The sequence below is a fragment of the Lonchura striata genome, chromosome 4, assembly GCF_046129695.1.
Source record: "Lonchura striata isolate bLonStr1 chromosome 4, bLonStr1.mat, whole genome shotgun sequence".
Classification (NCBI taxonomy): Eukaryota; Metazoa; Chordata; class Aves; order Passeriformes; family Estrildidae; genus Lonchura; species Lonchura striata.
Window position 1 is genome coordinate 69,646,456 of NC_134606.1, and position 20,569 is coordinate 69,667,024.

Consider the following 20,569-nt stretch of genomic DNA (forward strand, 5'->3'; position numbering starts at 1 on the left):
TACAGGTAAAATTATGTACCCAGGCCATGGAGCATCCGTTCTATACAAAATGTAATTTTGCAGCATTCTTGCTGGTGATGTGGTTTCCCTACGAAACATCTATTTCTGTGAGGGTGGGAAGTGTTGCCAGAACAGGCTGTCATATTGTTATTGCCTTCTCTGCATACTTTTTGGTAATTTCTTATGTGACTGATGAAAGCAAATTGTTGCCATTCAATGCAGTATCATACAAAGGGGATATTACCTGTGATAGTGAGAAAGCTGTACTGGGCAATTTAAATTAGGCAGGAAGAGAAGTCAATGCATATTTTCAACTTGGTCCCTCTGTTAGACCTTAATTATCATTATTATCCATATTTAAACTGCAAAGGCTTTTTTTTTTTTTTTTCTTTGCAGCCACTTAGCTGAGCGCACCTCAGCAGCCTCCATGCCCTTACCTGTGTAGCCTTGCCAGCCAGGTTGTGTGGGATGGATTCGGTCACGTCCTCTGGCGAGAGTGGTTGTAGGAAAGGGGTCTTCAGGAGCCTCCTGTCCTCTCAGTGAAGGTTAGAAAACTGCTTTTCTGCTCGAGCTTTGGGCAGGGCTTGTAGTGGCATTGGCACAAAGGGGGCTGGAAGGGCAGATAAAATCCCTGCGCTGTCTTGTTTGGGCTGGGCATGAACCAGCAGCAGCCTGATCTGCTGTGGGTGGCATGAGCCCCTCCCGTCACGTAGGAGGCCATGTTCCCCACAGCATCATCGCTTTCCTTTCCCTCTCAGCCTGGTCCCAAAGTGAGGAGAGGTTGGTTTGGGAGTTGCAGCACCCGCCTTGGGCATTGTGCCGCCACACTGGGCTGGGGAGACACCGGTGAGTGGGCTGTAATGTGAGGGAGCAGCTACGAGCGGGTCCCAGTGCAATGGGAGGTTGAGGGGCAGGTGTATGAGGGTCTGAGGGGAAGCTCTGAGGGGTGTCCCAGCGCTGTGAGGGGGACTTGTGAAGGTGTCCCGGCGCTGTGAGGGGGGGTCCCAGAGCTGTGAGGGCTTGTGAGAGAGCAGCGCTGCTGTGAAGGGGCGGGGAGGGGGGGAGGTCCCGGCGCTGTGAGGGCTTGAGAGAGCAGCGCTGCTGTGAGGGGGTCCCGGCGCTGTGAGGGCTTGAGAGAGCAGCGCTGCTGTGAGGGCTTGAGAGAGCAGCGCTGCTGTGAGGGGGTCCCGGCGCTGTGAGGGCTTGAGAGAGCAGCGCTGCTGTGAGGGCTTGAGAGAGCAGCGCTGCTGTGAGGGGGTCCCGGCGCTGTGAGGGCTTGACAGAGCAGCGCTGCTGTGAGGGGGTCCCGGCGCTGTGAGGGCTTGTGACAGAGCAGCGCTGCTGTGAGGGGCGGCGATCTGAGGCGCTCCCCACAGCAGCCGCCTCGCGCCCGTGCCGCCCCACGGCGGCGGGGCCGGGGCGGGCGCGCGCCCGGCGCTGATTGGCTGCCGCCGCCCCCCCAAGCCCGACGCGGCCGCGGGCGGCGCCGCCGCCTCAAGTTTGTGTCGGGGCGGAGGCGCCGCCGCCGCCCGCGGCAGCTGCCGGCCCTGCGCGCTCCCTTCGCCGCCGTCGCGCCGCGGGGAGCGCCGGACGGGCGGTGGTCCGGCCATGGCGGGGCGCGGGCGGCGGCGCTGAGGGTGGGGTGCCGGTCCCCGAGCGGGCGCCATGCGGTCCCTGAACATCACCCCGGAGCAGTTCGCGCAGCTCCTGCGGGACAACAACGTGACGCGGGAGCAGTTCATTGCTCTCTACGGGCTGCAGCCGCTGGTGTACATCCCGGAGCTGCCCAGACGCACCAAGGTTGCCTTCGTCCTCATCTGCGTTCTCATCTTCGCCCTGGCGCTCTTCGGCAACTGCTTGGTGCTGTACGTGGTGACCCGCAGCAAAGCCATGAGGACCGTCACCAACATCTTCATCTGCTCCCTGGCGCTCAGCGACCTCTTCATCGCCTTCTTCTGCGTGCCCTTCACCATGCTGCAGAACATCTCCTCCAACTGGCTCGGCGGTGGGTGCCGGGCCGGGCTGCGGGGAGGGGGCAGCGCCGCCGCCGGGACCCGCGTTCCCCCTTCTCCGAGGGACCCTTCCTGCCCTCCGTGAGGGACCCTTCCCCTTCCCGCCCCCTGCGAGGGATGGCCTCTCCAGCCCTCCCTCGGGTTGTGTTAAAATAACCCAGTCCTCCTGCTTGTATTCCTTCAAAGTTGCGGTGTGCGGGTGGGAAGCGGTTCGTTGTGTGGAAGCCTTGCCGTACTACTTTCTCTTTTTTTTTTTTTTTTTTTTTTTTTTTTCCTCCTCGCTGAGTAATGAAATCTGTCTGGCAAGTGAGGTATCACTCTTTATACAGCTTAAGTTCCTCTGACAGCTGTCAGCTCGTAGCCAGTGCTCCTTAACCTTTTGTGAGGAAAAATAATGTCCTTAAAGGAACAAGTGACTGAGAGGACATGTGGAATATATGCTGAAATAATGCATCCTTTTACATTTTTAATTTTTTTTTTTTCCTTGGGAGCTATATTGTATTCCTGTTGATGTGAAGAACCTTTTGGCAAAGCTTCCCTGAAGTCTAGAAAGAAGGAATATTTTTTCCTTTTCTATGCATCCCAGTTCCAAAGTAGTAAACAGCAAGCAGAGAAAGGCGCAGTAGAATTGTATATGGTATTTATTTCCCTGTTTTTATTTTTTTTCCTTTAAACTGTGTTTGGCAATTATAAGTGGAAAAATAAAAGGGGTGGTTTTGCAGCAAGTAGGAGACAACATTTTGTGCAACCACAAATTGAAATATTTTTCAGAATATTTCAGAATGATCAGGAAAGGTGTTGATAAAGTGACACATTGATGTTTCAATTTCCAAGGCTTACTGTGTTTCTGTTGTTTGGAGACAACAGTGATGGTTGTCAGAACATGGAGATTTAATTCCAGAACTTCCCACAGACTAGAATGCTGGGTGGGAATCGACAGGTCAGAGGAGACTTGGAGCACATGTGAGAAATGGGCTTTATTACATGAACTGCAATGAGAAGTGATGAATCCAGAGCTCCTGGGACTAATAGTAAAGATATCTGGGCTATTTTCTTATGAGCTGTTTTGGGGAAGATAACCTTTCTGATTCTTCTCTATCCTAAGGAAGGCTCTGATCTGTCAGTTTGACTAAACATCTGATCATAATCAGATGAAACCTCTGTTTGGGGTGAATTACAGGAGATAGGGCATGGGCATGTGGAACAGTATGGGGAAAATGTCTTTATTGACACTGTTACTGAGGGTGCCTGACAAAAATCTAGAAGTAATGAATGTAAAGGTCTAGCATAGTTATGACAAATCTCTTCAGATATTCAATATTTGGGCAGCTAAAGTACAGTGATCTCTGGGGATTACTGTATTTTTTTCTTGCCCTTTTTGCTGTGCTAGGGCATTTTCAGTACAAGTGAATCTATAGGTCTTTTGATCTGGTGAAATCATTACCTTGAACTGACAGAGTGTTTGGAGCACATACTATCATGGATGGGTGTTAACCCTTTATTCTGGGGGATGGGGGCTGTGAAGTGACGTTGAGGAAAACAAATACACAAACTGATGGTATCCCAAGGGTATCTGGCTCCTGATGCTTTGTGCGTGAGTGGTGATTACAGTTGTACTGCAAATCAGAGCCTGCCAGTCCTGGAAGAGTCTCTTCCTTGCTGACTTAACTGGTTTAATATGCCTTTTGCCTTTCATTTTGGAGTGTGAAAAAATCTTATTCTCATCCACTGTAATGCACATCACTGAGTAGTGCAAGATCCAACTCTGTTATGAAAAAGGTGATTTGACTTGTGATGTATCCTCGGTGGACAAAGTGGTGCATCCTGAGACACTTGATGCTGCAAATAGATTGGGGATTCTGAGCCCTGAGTCCCTTTATATCTTGATTTACTTGCATCACTAAAACAAGCATCTGTACTAGGCAATGTGAACCAAGATGTGTCTGTTTTGTACTTGTGTTTAATTTAGAACTGATTGTTTATTTCCATGCTCGTATATGTGTGTTTCTGTTTCTTCCCCTTCTGAAACCCACAGAAGAATGGGAGAGGGGAGGAGAGAACTGCAAACACTGCAATGCAAACAGAAGAACAGCCACAGTTTCAGAGTAGCTGAAGCTGTGACTTGTTCCATTGTATTTTCACTCACACACTCTTAACTTCACCTGCAGTTAAAAATCTCAGTGTGCCTCACTTTGCCTGATGATCAAGCAGCATTAACACAGACCCTTTAACTCTTTGTGGGTTAACAACTGGAAGCAGCGCCATAGTGACTAAAAAGAGATTTGAACCAGTCCTGCCTTTGATTCTCTGGTGTCTTTAAGAATCTTTGTAGCTGTGTGAGTGTAATTGTGACAGTATATTATTTGATTTTCCAATTTAAACTTCGCAGCTGAAATGGCTGTAATTTCATGGGGAGCTTTGAATGAAAATCCAGCATACTCATCTCTGTAATGCAGAAGAAAATGTAGATTGTGGCTTTGTCATAAATGATCTCTGGGAGTGTATTTATTGATAAGAAGAATGAAACAGGAGCTCAAGTGGGAGTAAATGGATGCATACAGCATCCATACAGCGTGTCGTGGTGCAAGCTGAAGCAGTTGAGGACTTGCTGTCATGTAGTCATAGCTGGGAGGCAGCAGTAGTGGTTCTGTCGTACTGATGGCAGCACTATTAAAGATAAATTTGGGCTTTTGTCTCTGGGTCAAATATTACAACAGTTGTTTTGTTTCCTGACACTGCTTAGTTAGCTGAGTGTTGTCTTTACAGAGCTACCTGGGCCGACGGGAGAATTAATTTAATGTTGTCTAATATAACAGTCTTGGTGAAACATGAGGGCATAACTTGAGTTTACAATACAGCCAGCACGGCCCTATGTTCTTGTGCATTTTGTATCTTATCAGTTGGAATGGGTGTTCTCAAGACAGGTGTCAGAGGGTGACTTTGCAAGTCATCTGAGACACTCCTGAATACTGAGGTGCCCTCCTGTATCTTGTCTGTCCTCCAGCTGCCCCTCAGGAGAGGGGTGGGTCTTCTGTATGGTGCTCTTCTGGTGCCTCTTGATGTGACAGCTTCTTCTTCTGTAAAAGCTTGATGAAAAACTGACACCTTCTACCCAGCTGAGTCTTTAAGGTGCTTTGTTACTTACCAAATGTCGTGTGTCCAGCAGTGTGTTACCTTAGGACTTCACTGTGTGAGAACACATTCCTTGCTGAGGGATGAGAACTAAATCTTGCATCTATACCAAGAACTTATGTAAAACAATGCATTACCCAGGTATGCAACACCCTTAGGGATAGCATCTGTGTGATGATACGTACTGCCCCAAGTTACAAAATGTGAGAAAAATCAACTTGCTTGCTTCAAGTGAGGTGGAGAGAGCTCATTACAAACTGTGACAGAAATTCTAGTGCAAGGGCATGATCAACAGCATTCTACCAGAGGAAGGAGCAATTTAACTTTTATCAGAGAATAGTTTCAGGCTTTTACTTTTATAATCGTGATAAAAGAAGTGATATTTGAAATGACTTAAATCACAGTTCCAGGCACAATGCCCAATAATGAAGGCATAAAATGTTTATGGGAATGCCATTTATATTTGCAGTCTCTGAATGTGTTATTACTGGGAAAACTATTGACTGCTTGAATAATCTATGCAGTTTTTAGCAAGCAGTGCATAAGGAATACTTTTAGTCTCTTGAAAAAGAGAAGCAATTAGTTATTTTCATTCTCAGCGTTCTGCTGCAAATGATTTACTTTCCCAGTTGAAAGTGGTCAGTATTAGATGCTGCAGTGCTGTCTTGACTAACAAGACAGTGGAAGTGTTCTCTGAAAGCTTAACAGTGTGGAATTTAAACATTTTGGTACATGCTTAAGATATTATTTAAATTATTAAATTATTCAGAAGAGTCAACACTTTTCTGTACTGACACTAGTGCAGAAATTAACATGGTTCCAGTGATTTTGAAGTGATCCCAGCACTTAAGCCTTTAACCCAGCACTGGGAAAACTTATGGAGTGAGATTTCAATAACCTTGACTGAACCTCACTGAAGTGGGCTCTTATTCTTTGTGTTTGTTTGTTAGTCATATAATCTCCAAACCATGTTCCAAACAGCCACATTCTTACCTGCCGGATTATAACAAAGATTTAAGCTAGTATATTCCTTTAAAATCTTGTGTTACTCTGTGTTAAGTCTGAACACAAATGTGAGCATTTACTTGAAATGGTTTTAATTTATGTGCTTGACACAGCTGGTTTTTTGCCTATCTCAGTCTTCTTTTAATTTCACTGTATTTACAATGATGTAGTAGCGTAATTAATTTTTTTTCCTCAAACTTACCTTGTCTTCCTTACAATAAAATTTGGCACTTTTTTCTGAGTTTCTCTATAAGAGACTTTCAATTAACAGCCACTTGAGAATGGGGTTTTATCAATTTCTTGCTGCAGGTGAAGCTTGTTCTACACAAATGGATTAAATATTAAGTGACATGTGCATGCATTATTCTGAAATAATTACCTTATTTAATGGTAGATTTCATTTTCCATGTGCAAAGGCCTGTTAATGTTTGTAATTTGAAAACACAAGTTATTTGATTTAAAGTATTGAAAGATTTGGAGAAAGTCTGTAGTAATTATCTAAGCAGTTGGGCATGGCTGCTGTATATTTACAAATAAAACAATGGATTTGAAAACTAAAAAGAGGGTTGATGTGAAGAACATTGACTATTCTGCCAAGTACAAGGGCTCCTGGTATCTCAGTATTAAGTCCCATTCAAACACAGTAAGGATGGTGGATGGATCTCAGGCGTGTTAATGTCAGAATTCCATTGAAGCTGATGGCTCTTCAGTTGGCCCTGACATTCTGAACAGTTTATTTCCCTTTTTCCCCCAGGCAAATCTCTTTTAAATACTTGTGTGAAGGAGGTTGCACTTCCTTGCTCAACAGTCTCTTATCCTTGAAGGAGGTTTGAATTTCAAGGCATTTGAGGTTCTTGTGATTTCAGAAACTGCAAGCATTTGTGTAATTCAGGGCAAGCACAAGAGCCCTGAAGGGATATTACATTGTTAATAACAGTGACACCCTGAGACCTTCTGCATGGTGCAATCAGAAGCTTCAGGGAAGTCGAAGTTCTGTTCTATTTTTACTTTTGGTACATTTTTGGCTTTTTGACTAGCTTTTACCTTCTATTCATTTGAAATTATCATGGTGTTTCTTGTTTATAAAAAAAAAACTTTGTGGCTGTTTTGCTGTGGCCTCCAAGTCCCCAAAGTGTGTGCTGTGTGCAGGTGTGTCTATTCCAGCCGTGTCTAATGGAAAATATCCTTTTGCTTCCCATTTCTAGAAGTGCTAATGTTGTTTGTCCAGCTCAGTAGGCTCAACCTGCAGGTATTATGTAGATTTTTGCTTTTAGCTACTTTTGTATAGCTTAAGTGCTTACTTTGTGTGTGTGTGTCTTCAAAAAGATGAGTTAGGGGGTTTATGCAGCCTTTTCTCCTGGAAGTTCAGCTCAAGGCACAGTGAGTGGTAGTCTTTGCTCTTTGATAGTGTGTTTGCTGGGAAGAAAATGAGAAGACATCTGTAAAAAACAATGAGCATCTGGGAATTTGAGTTCTCTCCCAGTTTGGGGTGTTCCCTTTGTTCTTTAAATAGCTGGGCACCTGCTGGAAATTCCACCAGACTGATGGTGAAACTTTGTCTCATTTTGTTACTTGAGTAATAGTGATACTACTTTGCTTCCTAAGAATACCCTGGGATGCTGGGACTTCAGTGGAGGAGTAGTGCATTACAGGGAAATCCCTGTAAGGCAGGTATAGTTCAAATGGATTTGATTTAGGTCTGGCCTTTTTCAAACTGTAAGAAATAGCCTGTGGTGAAAGTTTGTTTTTTTAGCTTTGTTTTGTGTTTGTTTGTTTGTTTTCAGTTTTCTCCCAGCTTCAGTAGTAAGACTTGAACTAATTTCCTTAGTGAAACAGGAACTTAAGCATTTCATTAACAAGTTCAGGTCTTCTGTTTGTTATTTGTAGCAGGAGTCCCTTCTAACTTAGTGAAGCAAAAATGTAAAATCAAGTCTTCGGTTGCATTCACTGTTTGCTGTGTGCAGAGTAGGTAGGATTTGAGCTTGCCTTTGGTTTTATCTCACAACAGAAGTTTAAGCCCACTGGGTGAAGGATGTGAATTTGACAGAGTGGGTCTGGTGCTGTATGTGCAGCACATTCTGTACTGGGTGTAGTGAGAAACTGATGAGATGCTGAGTTAGTAAAATATTGGCTCTGTTTCATGAGGCAATTTGTTAGGCATTTCTGATGCCAAGGAAGAAGCAGGGGGAATTTTATTTTATAAATTGCATTTGATTCAAGATGTCTTGTCTTGCTTTTCCTGATGCTCTGGAAAAATGCATACTAGGTGAAAAACAGACATGCAGCCCTACATCCTCAATCATGCAGTTCCTACTGGCCATGCTAAGATTTCATTTAAGGAACTTAAAACTGGTTTAGGCCAGATCTGTGTGCACATTCATTGTGTTGAATATATACTTGAAAGGTGCTTCCTTTTCACCCATTGCTATTTTTCCTCTCCTTCCCTTTGTGGAGTCACAGGAAAAGGGATTTTTGAACAACTGGAATTGGTAAGACCAGTAGCAAACCAGTTCCTTCTTGTAAGCTGGAGTGGCTTTTAGCCTGGCCTATCAAGTAGAAGTTTCCCTGTTCCTTGTTCCCTTCATGGAAGGTAGGATTAAGTTTTCAGAGTTTTCTGTTTGTTTTCTGTCTGTTTTCTATGCTGTTACTGCTTAAGGTTTCTGGAGCATTTTAAAACTTGACTGAAAATTGGATCAGATACTTCTTAGGCTGTTTTGAGTTTATGGATTATATCTGAGTAAGGTATAAAAAATAGTCTAGTAAGGAAAATAACCCTGACTGTTTCTGGAATGAATAGCTGATACTGAACTGTAAGAGTGTAAGGGAACTGTGGAAATACGGACAGAGAAAATTATCTCAGGGTCAAAAATGGGTAAATGAAAAGTAGATTGTAGATTGGGAAGGGCATTAAGGTAAGATTTCTTACATAATAATTTGTACCACTTTCTAAGATGGCTAGGACTTGAGAATGAGTAATAGAGAATGACTGATAAGTTAAGAATTGAATATACACTTTGGAAAGCTGTGGCAGCAATAAAAGTTGAAGTTGTATAAACACAATGTATCTGTGCAACTTAGAAAATGCAGGCAGGAAATTGCACTTGTTTTGCACAGTAGCACTAACATAATTTGGTAATCAGCAGAGAGGGAGACTTGGAGAACAGAAGGATGATGAAGAGGTTGATTTTTCCTCTTACGCCGCCTCCTCTGTGTATCTCAGTTGACAGGATCATGCATTGAATGCTGAAGTGTACAGATAGTGATGTGTAAACAAGCTTAAGGAACACATTCAGAAAAGGCAAACTTTTAAACAGGTAGCACTCAGACCTTCATGAACTGGAGAGTAATCTGCCAAAATGAAAAAATAATAAATTGCTCTGTAACTTAACGTGGTTGAGTAAGTGTCAGACCAGTAGTAGAGCAAGTGAATATGTCCTTAGAAATCTTGGCTTTGCAGATGTGTACAATAAAGAATTGCTATGGAGAGCTGCATTGACAAATGGCTTAAATAGGTGACTTAGCAGTTTAGATGTTACAATACATCTAACAGTCTTGGTCTGTTATTTTTAGTAATGGAGTCTGGTGTTAATAGCTGTTGCATGCCTTACTTTCTGATCATTGCAGGTGCCTTCGCTTGCAAGATGGTGCCGTTTGTTCAATCCACTGCTATTGTAACTGAGATTCTTACAATGACCTGCATTGCTGTGGAAAGACACCAGGGAATTGTGCATCCACTAAAAATGAAGTGGCAGTACACCAATAAAAGAGCTTTCACGATGCTTGGTAAGATTTTAAGCATTTCTGGTAATTGAGTGTGGGAAATAATCTTCAGTGTGGATGGCATGGCAGAACAGAAGCCTCTGATATGACCAGTGATTCAGAGGCAGAGTTAATTGACCTTTATAAAATAGCTCAAGGATAGTGCCTACAAGTAAAATATTCACTAGCCAAAACTCTCACAAGGGACTTAAGCTTCTGAAGTAAAAAATGTACTTAACAAAGATAAAACTTTAGCAGCCATTTCTTTTTTTTATTTCAAGCAAAGTTCAAAACGTACAAGCACTGCTTAAGATATGTCACAGGGAAATGATTCTTCCCTTGTTACACAAAGAGATTTCTTTAATGCTCCTTATGCAGATTAAGTGTTTTTCCCATGGAATATCAGTAAATGGAGGTAGCTTGAGAAACTGAAAGCTGATGTCAAAAAAGCATGCTGTTATTGATGTGTTGACTGATAGAAAACTTTGTTCTTTGCTACAGTTTTCTAAATTGCCTGACTTTTCAAAGCTGTTAAGCTGTTCATAGCAAATCCTGCTTGTTGGACAAACTATGAAAAAATGTATTTGTTTACAGGCATAGTCTGGTTGCTGGCTCTTATTGTTGGGTCACCCATGTGGTACGTGCAACGGCTTGAGGTAGGTTAGGTCAAATGGGGATTTGCTTATTAAACTCAGTCCTTGCTGGATCTTCCTGGACCTTTAGGTGAAATGGAGTCAGCCTCTGTGAAATTAGAGGGGGGTAAGGGAGGTGGAGTTTTGGTTCTGTGTGCCAGCCTGGGAAAGGTTAAGGATTAGAACTTGCATGCACTGTGGAAGAGGGAATACAAGCAGGGACTAGTTAATGCCTACTCTCCCTAATGACAGTAGTTACATCTGTGATTTGCACTGTGGCTTTCTTTTGCACTGCACACAGGAATAGAGGGCTAAGATTGCTGTTTCAGGATGACACAGTTCTCCCCGAGATCTGGAAGAACTGTGCTTAGTTTAAGATTAATTAGCTGCTCATTATAGTTGAGGAGTTACCACACACATTTGGAGGTTGGGCAGGAGGCGTGGCACAATCTGCTGCTTGTGAGTCTAAATGTTAATAATTTTCTTGTTTTTTAAAGTGGCTAACGTGAGGTTTCTGTAAATCCATCTTTACTTGCAAAATGTGTAGCCAAGTTCTCCTCTGGCATGCAAATCAGAGCATCTCCCAGCCTCTCTTTGTCAATTTGGATTAAACCCAATATTTGATTGGAAAAGTGCTTGTGAAAGAATTTTGTCACTCTAAAAAATCTGTTGAATTTGCATTGTTCCATTAAGAGCAAGGAATATCTGAATGTGCTTGGATTTTACACTTGGGATAAACACCTTGGTGACACATCTTCTTTGCATTTGTTGCAGGTTAAATATGACTTTCTATATGAAAAAGTGCATGTTTGTTGCTTGGAAGAATGGGCCAGTCCCATTTATCAGAAGATATATACGACCTTTATTCTTGTTATACTCTTCCTTCTTCCACTGATGCTGATGCTTTTCTTGTACACTAAAATTGGCTATGAACTCTGGATTAAGAAACGAGTGGGAGATGCTTCAGTTCTTCAAACCATTCATGGGAACGAAATGTCTAAAATATCAAGGTTTGTAAGCAAAATGCACTTGGAACTTGGACTTCTAGAAGGCTTTTTTCCTGACTTTTTTAGTCTTCCTGAATAGAGTTAAAAATTCCTTGCAAGACATACTAATGTCTTGCAAAGTGCTCTGCTGTCCCAAAATAGAGAAATCAAGTGCTAGTTTTATATGATGATGCATTTTTTTCTTTCCAAGGGGATTGTGTACTTCTGAGCTTTCCTTGAGGGTTTTGTTTGAATCTGCAGCCATCAGAACACAGTCACAGATCTAACTTGAAGAGAGAGATGTAACTGCCGATCAGTTCCCAGTGATTCAGTGTGGAATTCTTGGTGCAATTTCAGGAAGAAGAAGCGAGCAATTGTTATGATGGTGACAGTGGTGTTTCTCTTTGCAGTCTGTTGGGCCCCTTTCCATGTGATTCACATGATGATGGAGTACAGTGAGTACCTGCCATATCTCACAAAATAAAGCCAGGGTTTTGTGGTTTTGTTTTAGTAATGGAACTTCATATTGTGAAAAGCTAATGATGCTACAACATTCAGCTCTAGAATACCTTCTGATAGCAAAGGTTGATGTTTTGCTTATAAAAAAAGACTTAATGAAAAACAGGATTATTAGAGGGGTGAGCATCTTTCTGTAGATTCTTTTTCTTGCCATGTCTCTTATGCTGCCCTAATTTGCTGAAAGGTTAAAGGGACTTGGCTGGAACATAAAAGTTATTTAAGTTATTTCTGAGCATAAAATGTCTTTAAGTTTTTAATTATATTTCATATAACTTAACCGTTTTGAGTTCAACTTAAAATGGAACATTTATCACTTTTATTGAGGTAGGCATATTGGAAATACAAATACTGGACATCACAGTGATGACATCCAGTGAATCCATCTGGAGTTTTTCAGTGCTCTTTGCTGAAAACTGGCTTGGAAATGCCCTCAATGCTTGTTTTGATGGCTTTTTTTTATACTCTGGGGTATTCCACTGTTCATCTCCCACCTCCTCCATGGATACTGCAGCAGTCTATGCACAGGAACAAGAGGAAATTTGCAGTAGTTGTACTCTACTTGCTAAAGGCAGGATCTGTTTCTTTGTCTCCTATCACAAATAAGATTGTAGCAGATAAATCAATGGTTCGGCTCGTCAGCTTTTTTGGCTCATAAATTTTCTTTCTTTTGATTATGTTACCACCTACATACAAAGCAGGACCACGTGATAAGTCTTGATTTTATCTTGTTGATGAAACTCAATTGCTAATGTTAAGAACTTCCAGCATGGGTTTTTGTTGATTTTAAACAAAAACATCTAATACCAAACTGGATATAAAGAGGCTAAGTAGTAAGCATTTATGACATTCTGTACCTACAGCATCTCTCTCTTCTCCTCTCCAGGTAATTTTGAGAAGGAGTATGATGATGTGACAATCAAAATGATCTTTGCAATTGTCCAGATCATAGGATTCTTCAATTCTATTTGCAACCCTATTGTGTATGCTTTCATGAATGAGAACTTCAAGAAAAATTTTCTGTCTGCCCTCTGCTTCTGCATTATGAAAGACAACACATCCCCAGGCAGGCAGCATGGCAACTCAGGAATTACTATGAGGAGGCAAAAGCCAAGTGCATCTCAGAGAGATCACATGGATTCTGATGAAGGCAGGAGGGAAGCATTCAGTGATGGCAACATCGAGGTCAAATTCTGTGATCAGCCAGCTTCCAAAAGGAATTTGAAAAGGCACCTGGTCCTGTTCAGCTCTGAGCTTACTGTACACTCTGCAGTAGGAAATGGACAGTAGCACCAGAAGGGGTTTGGGAATGGAGAAGTCATTCTCTTTATGATCTTTTCAATAAGCCATTTAAAAGAGTTTGCTACTGTGCATGCTGAAATGAGAAGGAAAAATGATGTGTGGACTCTAATAATGTTGGGATAGTGACTGAGAAAATGTAATATTTATTTTGTAAGGATGAGGGGTAAAACTTTGGAAAAGAACATTACTCTGTGATTTCCAGGAGAAAAAAAATTCTTCCTGACCTAATTTAGGGCTTGTTCGCCCTCTGCTTTAAGTAAACAAAACAACTGCTGCTTGCTCCATTTATTGTGTGTCTGGACTGTGCACAGCTGAATGCCAGAAGGCAGGAACTATGGAGAGAATGTGCACTGTTTTGGGACAACTTGGAAGTCTGACATGGGGCTGACATTGTAAGATCTACTTGCTGCAGCTTTGAGGACTGAGAAGCTTCTGAGTTCAGGAAAGATGGAGACTGAGATGCAATTCTATTTAAGAAAAAAAAAAAGGAATATGAAAGAGTTATCCAGATCATGACTCTGAAGAGGTTTAAGATTTAAACATCACATGCATGTTCAGATTTTGTTAACAGGAAGCATATTGGTAATTAACAATGCATGCATAATTACTGTGCTGTTTTTTACAGGTTTATTCTTGGGTACAAATTTAAATGCCATTGTACTGCCCTGCAAACTGCGATGTTCTGCTGGAAAATGGAGAAGCTGAAAAAGTGCTGTACAAGAGAGTGCAGATGCAGGAGTTGTGGACTGTAGAGTAAACACAAAATTGAATTTCCATTCATGCTTGGACATATGACTCTGATGCTTGGACATGTGAAAGGGTGGTGTTGCCATTTTCTGGAGGGTTATAGGGGCCTGATCCAGAACCTGTTGGGACTCCACAGAAGACTTTCAATGGACTATCATGGTTTTCTGACTTCTCTGAGGACATGCTTTTATTTTTCAGTCTGTCCATAGTCTTCAAAGGGGATTAATTGCTGTCTGAGAACAGGGCCAGCGCTTTGTTATTTTAGGCTTCACAGTAAATTGTGGGGTTGATATCCATATAAATTCTAAATGTTTTTGCTCTCAGTGGGTCAAACTGCAAAATGGCAAAGGTATGTTTGCAAATGTGGGACTGGGGGAGAAGTATGATCTAAATTGATACACTGGGATCTGATCCCATAAACGAGGCCTTGAAATAAGAATGTGCCACTTCAGCTGAGGTTAGGTTGGATCCTTTAACAGCCTGTAAAAAATCAGTGCTCTCTTCTGTCACCCCCTGCCTCATCTATGAGACCTTCATGCTGCTTTGGCAGTCAATTTAAGATTCTTTTACATTGCTATTGTACACTTCATTGTAAATGAAAACTTAGGGTAAAATATCCTTGTATAATCTGGACATAATCTGATCCTTCTCTAGTGTCTACAGATTGCAGTGGGTTTGTGACACACTTTGCTTACCTGTGTATTTTTTATATTCTATATGATACACTCCTGTGAATGATAGAAAGCTCCTGACTGGTCCTGATGGCCAGGAATTAAGACTTTAATGGCTTATTATCATAGTTTTCTTCAGCAGATGTAAAGTTTAACTGCCTGATGGTGAGAATTCTGTGTTTGGATAGAATCTGTGACTGAAAACTAATTTATTTAAAGCTATTTATTTGCACTGCTAATTTCAGTGATAGATTTTACCAAACATTTAACCAGAACTTCCAAGTATCTTATGGTTTTGTTTTGTTTTCCCTGCTTCTTCTGATGTCTCATAAAACATTGTGTCAATGAATAACTGTTGTAGTATTAATTTTATTTTCATTGAAGTTCCTTTATGGCTTTGTTGATGCTGTTTTGCACTAGGGAATATCTGCTGTAGACTTCACTTTGAGTCTCTTTGTTTAAAAATTCATGTGAGCTTATCTGTGCCTCTTTAGTGATGAAATTTCAGTCCTGTTACAGGTGCTAGCTGCTCCTGTAATCTTGAGAGATGTGATTTAAAGGACTTTACAGAATAAGGTGAGAAAGAGGAAGAAAAGTCCAATCTCTTGGTAGAAGGGAAGTGATAAATGTTTTAGCACAGATGTGTGGGGCTATGGTTAGATTAAATATAAACCAAAATGCAAAAGATGGTTCTCCTACTGTTCTTAATCGTAACTATATTGTTTTTGCATTTTTGGCAGAGTAGTTGTCTTGAAGCCAGGAAATCTTGTCCTGGCTGCAGGGAGTAAAAGATCCATTATTGGTCTAACACCACCAGGATTTTGCCCATTGTTTTATAAATCTGTCAGAGCTTCAGTTTTGATTTAGCCAACAAAACCAGTTGTGCTGTTGAAGCGTGTCAGTTTTGAGTCCAGGCTGGTTAGCTTATTCCTTACAGTGGCTTCTACCCTGTGTGTGGCTGTAACTGAGTTCTGCAAACCAGGAAAAGCCCTGCTGTCCCTCAGTCTACCTGTGCTTATTTCCATCTTCCAGCAACAGAATTGCATGGTTCATCTGATCACAAAAATATTCCAGGTTAATGAATTTATCAGAGAACAGAAAAAATAACCACACTAATTTCCCTGAACTGAGAATATTTATCAAAGCTGTCATGGTCTTTGAGGACAATGTTTCTTCAAGTTTTTTTATTATCTTAGTTATGAATTACTTGTAGTTTCTTTGATAAAATTAAAGAGAAACTTCTTTTATTCTCAGCTGCAAGTGTCTAAGCCTTTAAGTTGCAGTGAGATAATGCCAGGGATTGACAGGCTGATGAAGACAGGGGCCTGAAAAGATACATTCAACTGACCAGAGACTCTGGAAATTGAATGGATGAGGGAAAAGTGTCACATTTATCAGCTTGTTCAACTTATACCGGAATATTTACAAGGAAAACAGTAAGTAGAAGGAAGTGAACCCTCTCAGTACCTGTAACAGTAGCAGTTAAGCAATATCCAATATTGGCCTGTTCCAAGGAATAACCATTTGCCAATGCAGCAGAGATGTGTGCTGTGCCTGCATCCAGGGAGTAAGTACATAAATTCTCAGCCTGGATATGTGTTTGCCCTGTCTGTGTGCTGGTAACAGAATTAGCTCACATGCAGTGGTTGCATGTGCTGCTGGCAGAGTCTTTGAGCATGACAGAAGCTATTGAAACAAGTGATCCAGCAGAGTGAAAGGGACACCTGAGAGATCAGAGAAATGTCTTCTAGATTATTATGGCCCAGGTTAAAAAAAGAAGGAATAAGTAGAGGAAAGGATTTAATAGAGCTGTTGACTTGGAGAGATGGGAGAGGAAGATAATAATGGCAAGCTCTATTTTTATATAGATTAGAGTTGATCTGAGTGTTAGAAAAGTTGGGAGAGTTTAGGAACTGTATTCAGAGAGCAGTTCTGTGAACAGAACAGCATCTGAGTGCACAGGGCGAAAGGCTGGGAAGAGTGGAAGCTGCCTTTTCGGTGCCTCTCAAGTTGGAAGCAGTGGAAGGGACCAGGAGCATTGCCAGCCTGAGGAGGAGACAGGTAAGTATGGATTTAATGCACACTAAAGAGGTTAGATTGTGTATATCCCTTCAGAAGCACTGATAAAACAATCTCTGTTTCTGTCTATACTCCAAGTCCTGCTTTACTCCTCAAAACTGGCTTCCAGGACTACTGCTGGACATTCATGCCATCATTAGCTTCCTCTGTTGAAGCTCCAGTGAAGCTGATGGATTATGAAGTTATTTTAAACACTCTGGTGTGGTTTGAGATGAATCACATGCTGATTTATTATGAGAGTTTAATCTCCACCCAACTCCTCATCCACATCAATACAACAAAACCTGCTCAGTCAAAAGCAGTAAAACCTGGTTCCTTTCATTCCAAAAAATACAGACGTACAGTCCTACCAAGTTAGGGTCACACAATGTTTGTTTTGCTACAAAAGTGCTGTCCTACAAGCCAGGGTTGTTTTTGAGAAGGTTTAAGGGTGTTTGTATGTATTTAATGCATTCATAAAAGAAGAGATAGATTTGTTTGTATCTAGTAGAGATACAAACTTCTACCAATTGCATCTCTGCCCTGTAGGGTGCTTAAAGTGACAACCAAGACTTGAAAAGATTTTTTGCTGCCTGAAAAAGGTTAAATTTTGTTTTTCAGCCTCCTGTGGAGTAATACAAAGCTTTCTATGAAAAGCTCTTATTTCCTTGCATTTTCCTTTTTTTTTTTTTTTTCTGAAAGCAGAAACTTCTGCTCTTTGGAGAAATAATCATAAAACCTTTTCCTCAGACATATTGTGGAATATGTTCAGTTTATGATAGGGTCTCTGTCCTAAAATGACATAATGTTCTTGTATTGAAAAGCTTTTTTACATTAGCACTTCTTAGAGGAAAATGTTTTGGGTTTTTTTTAAAGTTTCTGTTGAAATCTCTAGTTTGTTGGGGTTTTTTTTGTTTTTTCTTGTTTGTTTTTTTTTTTTCTGTTGAAATCTTCTAGTTTTTATTTGCTCTTTCCAATGCCATCACTATTTTTCTAAATTAATTTCCCAGAGTTTCTCAGGATTCACTCTCCTCAGGTGAAGTTACTGTTCCCTTGGACATGGTACTTTTTTTCTGTCTCTAATCTTTTTCATGCTTTATTAAATTGTATGGTCTTACACCATCTTTCCCCATGCTCCTGAGCAAAGCCTTAATTGATTTAAAATTTATGGCACAGTCTCCATAAATCTCTTGTTACATCTTGGAAATTTATGAGAAAGCTTTCAGGCTTTTTCAGTGCTCTGGGATCAGATTTGTAAATCCATTTCATTTTCCCATCTGAAATAAGCATCCTTGCTATTTACATTTATGCCATCTTGATAAATATTCTAGTGTATGGACATAGAACTGCTGCAGGATGGGGTATAGTTCTCCTGTGGTATCACAGGTGCAATCATTTAATTTTCTGCCTCAATGGTTTGCTCAAGCAAAAATTAGTCAGTGTTGAACTGTATTTTCCAGTGTAGACAAATTCTTCACTGACTTAATAAAACAGAAGTACACTGACTTACAGATCCATCACACTGGAGGGGAAAAAAAATTTCAAATATTTTAGGAAAAAAAATTCCTAAATAATCTTTCTACTTGAAAAAGGTCAGCATGTTTGGGATTTTTAAAACATTTTCTTCTTAATTTCTTTTTAAGGTGTCTTTCCCTAGTGTCAAGATTCTGTTGTGCAAGGTGAAAATCTGCTGACTGAAGTGTGTGGGAAGAGGCTGAATTATTCTCAATTTGTATCAAGGCTGCTCTGCTCTGTTTGTTGGCATCCCTGGGAACCTTCTGCTTTCATGGTGTCACTGAACTCTGCAGCTGCCTTTGCTTAAGATCCCTCTTTTCCCAACAACTCAGCTGGGTTTAGTGGGAAGTTGAGCTTTGACTTCTCCCATTTGCCTTGATCCTTTTTTTTATCTCATTGGTTTGTTTTACTTTTTCACTCTTACCTTTTTGTTTCCCTTTTTTTTTTCCCCTGAAGCAATTCCTTGTGACCTTATCTCCTTTATACAGATTAGAACAACCGAGTAATACATTTTGAGACCACAGTGAAGCGTTCCTGTGGTTTGGAATTTTTTGTTCCATCAAGTCTGATTATCAGGTAACAAACTTCATTTCCAGTCCTTATTTCAGGCACCCTTGGAAAGACCTTGCCCACTCAACTGGTTACATTAGGCTTGCATGTGTATATATTTTGTTTCTGAATTGACTTTATATATTAACATTTTATTTATCAAGCTGCTTATTAATGTATTTCCATTTTAATATTTCTTTCTTTGACTTTAAAAATTTCTAATTCCTAGGAAGTGGAGCTTCTCAGTAACGTGCCAGCTGCACTGGGAGAGTTGGGGTTATTTTTTTCTTTAAATAACAAGTATAGATGTCAGTCTCTATTGTACAAATGACAGCTAAACTATGGCTTATAAAAAGGTCCAGTAACTTTCTTCTGGTAGTCTGACAACTCTGTGCAGTGTCTTTTATGTGTGTGTGTGACAACAGAAATATAATGTTCTTCTGCTTCTTGCCTCTAACACATGGTTTCCATAGAAACATCTGCTAAACACCCAATTTAGTATTGGTGATTTCAGTCCATAACTGAAGAATCTTAAAAACCATGCAGCCTAAGAATAAACAACGAGAAAATATTTAGTGTCTCCATGGGTAAAGTATAAAATATATCCTTCTAAATATCAGTATTAAATATCATATTAAAGTTTCATCCTCAGGCAGACTTGAATTTTGGAGGAGGGAATGTGTGGCAAAAGCACATCTGAAAGCTCCCTGTGGCTCCAGTTGCTCGGTGAGGTGGTTGTGTCCTCGCTCGGGCTGTAGATGGCACCGTCGCTGCACGTAAAAAGCAGAGCTGTTCCAGTTCCTCCCTAGGGAATTGTTTGGAAGCATGTGTTTCATGGCAGGACTTGGTAAGGGTTTGATAGAGTTCTTCTTTCCCTAGGATTAGAGAGAAACATGGAGAGAGGCGTTGAATTTTTTTCCTTCATGAAAGTAGTGTTTTTAAAAGCAGTTGGAGCTCATGAATGAAAAAGGACCAATGATATAAACAACACAGTCAAAATTGATTTTGTTGTATCTCAGATGTTTAAATATTCATCTAGAAGTCATCCCTTTTGCTTTGCAAGCTTGTTTGCCAAAACAAATAAATACCAGTCATAGGTCTCTCTTGTTTTTGAAGCTTATCATTTGAAATACAAATTAGTGAATGGATCTACAAAAAAAAAAAAAAAAAAAAAAAAAAAAAAAAAAAATAGAGATCAAAGCTCTCTGAAATCCTTCAGACAAGTCATTTCCAGATTCCCCTGAGTGTATGAAAAAGCATGTAGCTGTAGGTATCCCCCTTCCCAAATCTGGGGATAGAGTGGAAGGAAGGCAAAGGGGAAATGGAAAGAGGAGAGAAAAAAAGCGCTATTCCTTAGCAATCAGGAGAAATCTCAGTTCCTAAATGGTGAACTTAAAAATATAAAGGGTCTCAAAATGTGATTTGTTTTTGTTACAGTCTTCACAGAGACTCGTTTAATCATTTTATGCACACTAAAAAAAGCCCTCTACATTCTCAAAGGTAATGAAAGAATTTTGCTGTTTAAAAAAAGCAAAAAATACCCTTGTGCAGGGAATCAAATTTAGAAGCCTGTCAAGATCAGCTGTAAAATACAAGTCTTGCCATAGTGATTAAAGGTTCCACAAATACTAGGACAAATGAAGATATTATTTGCACTTCTGAAGAATGTAAATGGAGGCCAGGAC

General features: G+C 40.8%; 1 protein-coding gene across 1 annotated transcript; it reads left to right on the forward strand.

Moving 5' to 3' along the window:
• Nucleotides 1–1,659: 1,659 nt before the first annotated feature.
• On the forward strand, nt 1,660–15,239 carry QRFPR (pyroglutamylated RFamide peptide receptor). Its single transcript, XM_021554914.3, has 6 exons — nt 1,660–2,005; nt 9,774–9,932; nt 10,503–10,564; nt 11,315–11,550; nt 11,884–11,981; nt 12,929–15,239. The coding sequence occupies exons 1-6, from the start codon at nt 1,666–1,668 to the stop codon at nt 13,330–13,332; spliced, it is 1,299 nt and encodes a 432-aa protein (XP_021410589.1). The 5' UTR covers nt 1,660–1,665; the 3' UTR covers nt 13,333–15,239.
• The last annotated feature ends 5,330 nt before the right edge of the window (nt 15,240–20,569 follow it).

Coding starts and splice junctions, on each gene's coding strand:
- QRFPR (XM_021554914.3), top strand. CDS start 1,666: ATGCGGTCCCTGAACATCACCCCGGAGCAGTTCGCGCAGCTCCTGCGG. Junction 2,006..9,773: donor CTCCTCCAACTGGCTCGGCG/GTGGGTGCCGGG, acceptor TGATCATTGCAG/GTGCCTTCGCTTGCAAGATG. Junction 11,551..11,883: donor GAAATGTCTAAAATATCAAG/GTTTGTAAGCAA, acceptor GTGCAATTTCAG/GAAGAAGAAGCGAGCAATTG.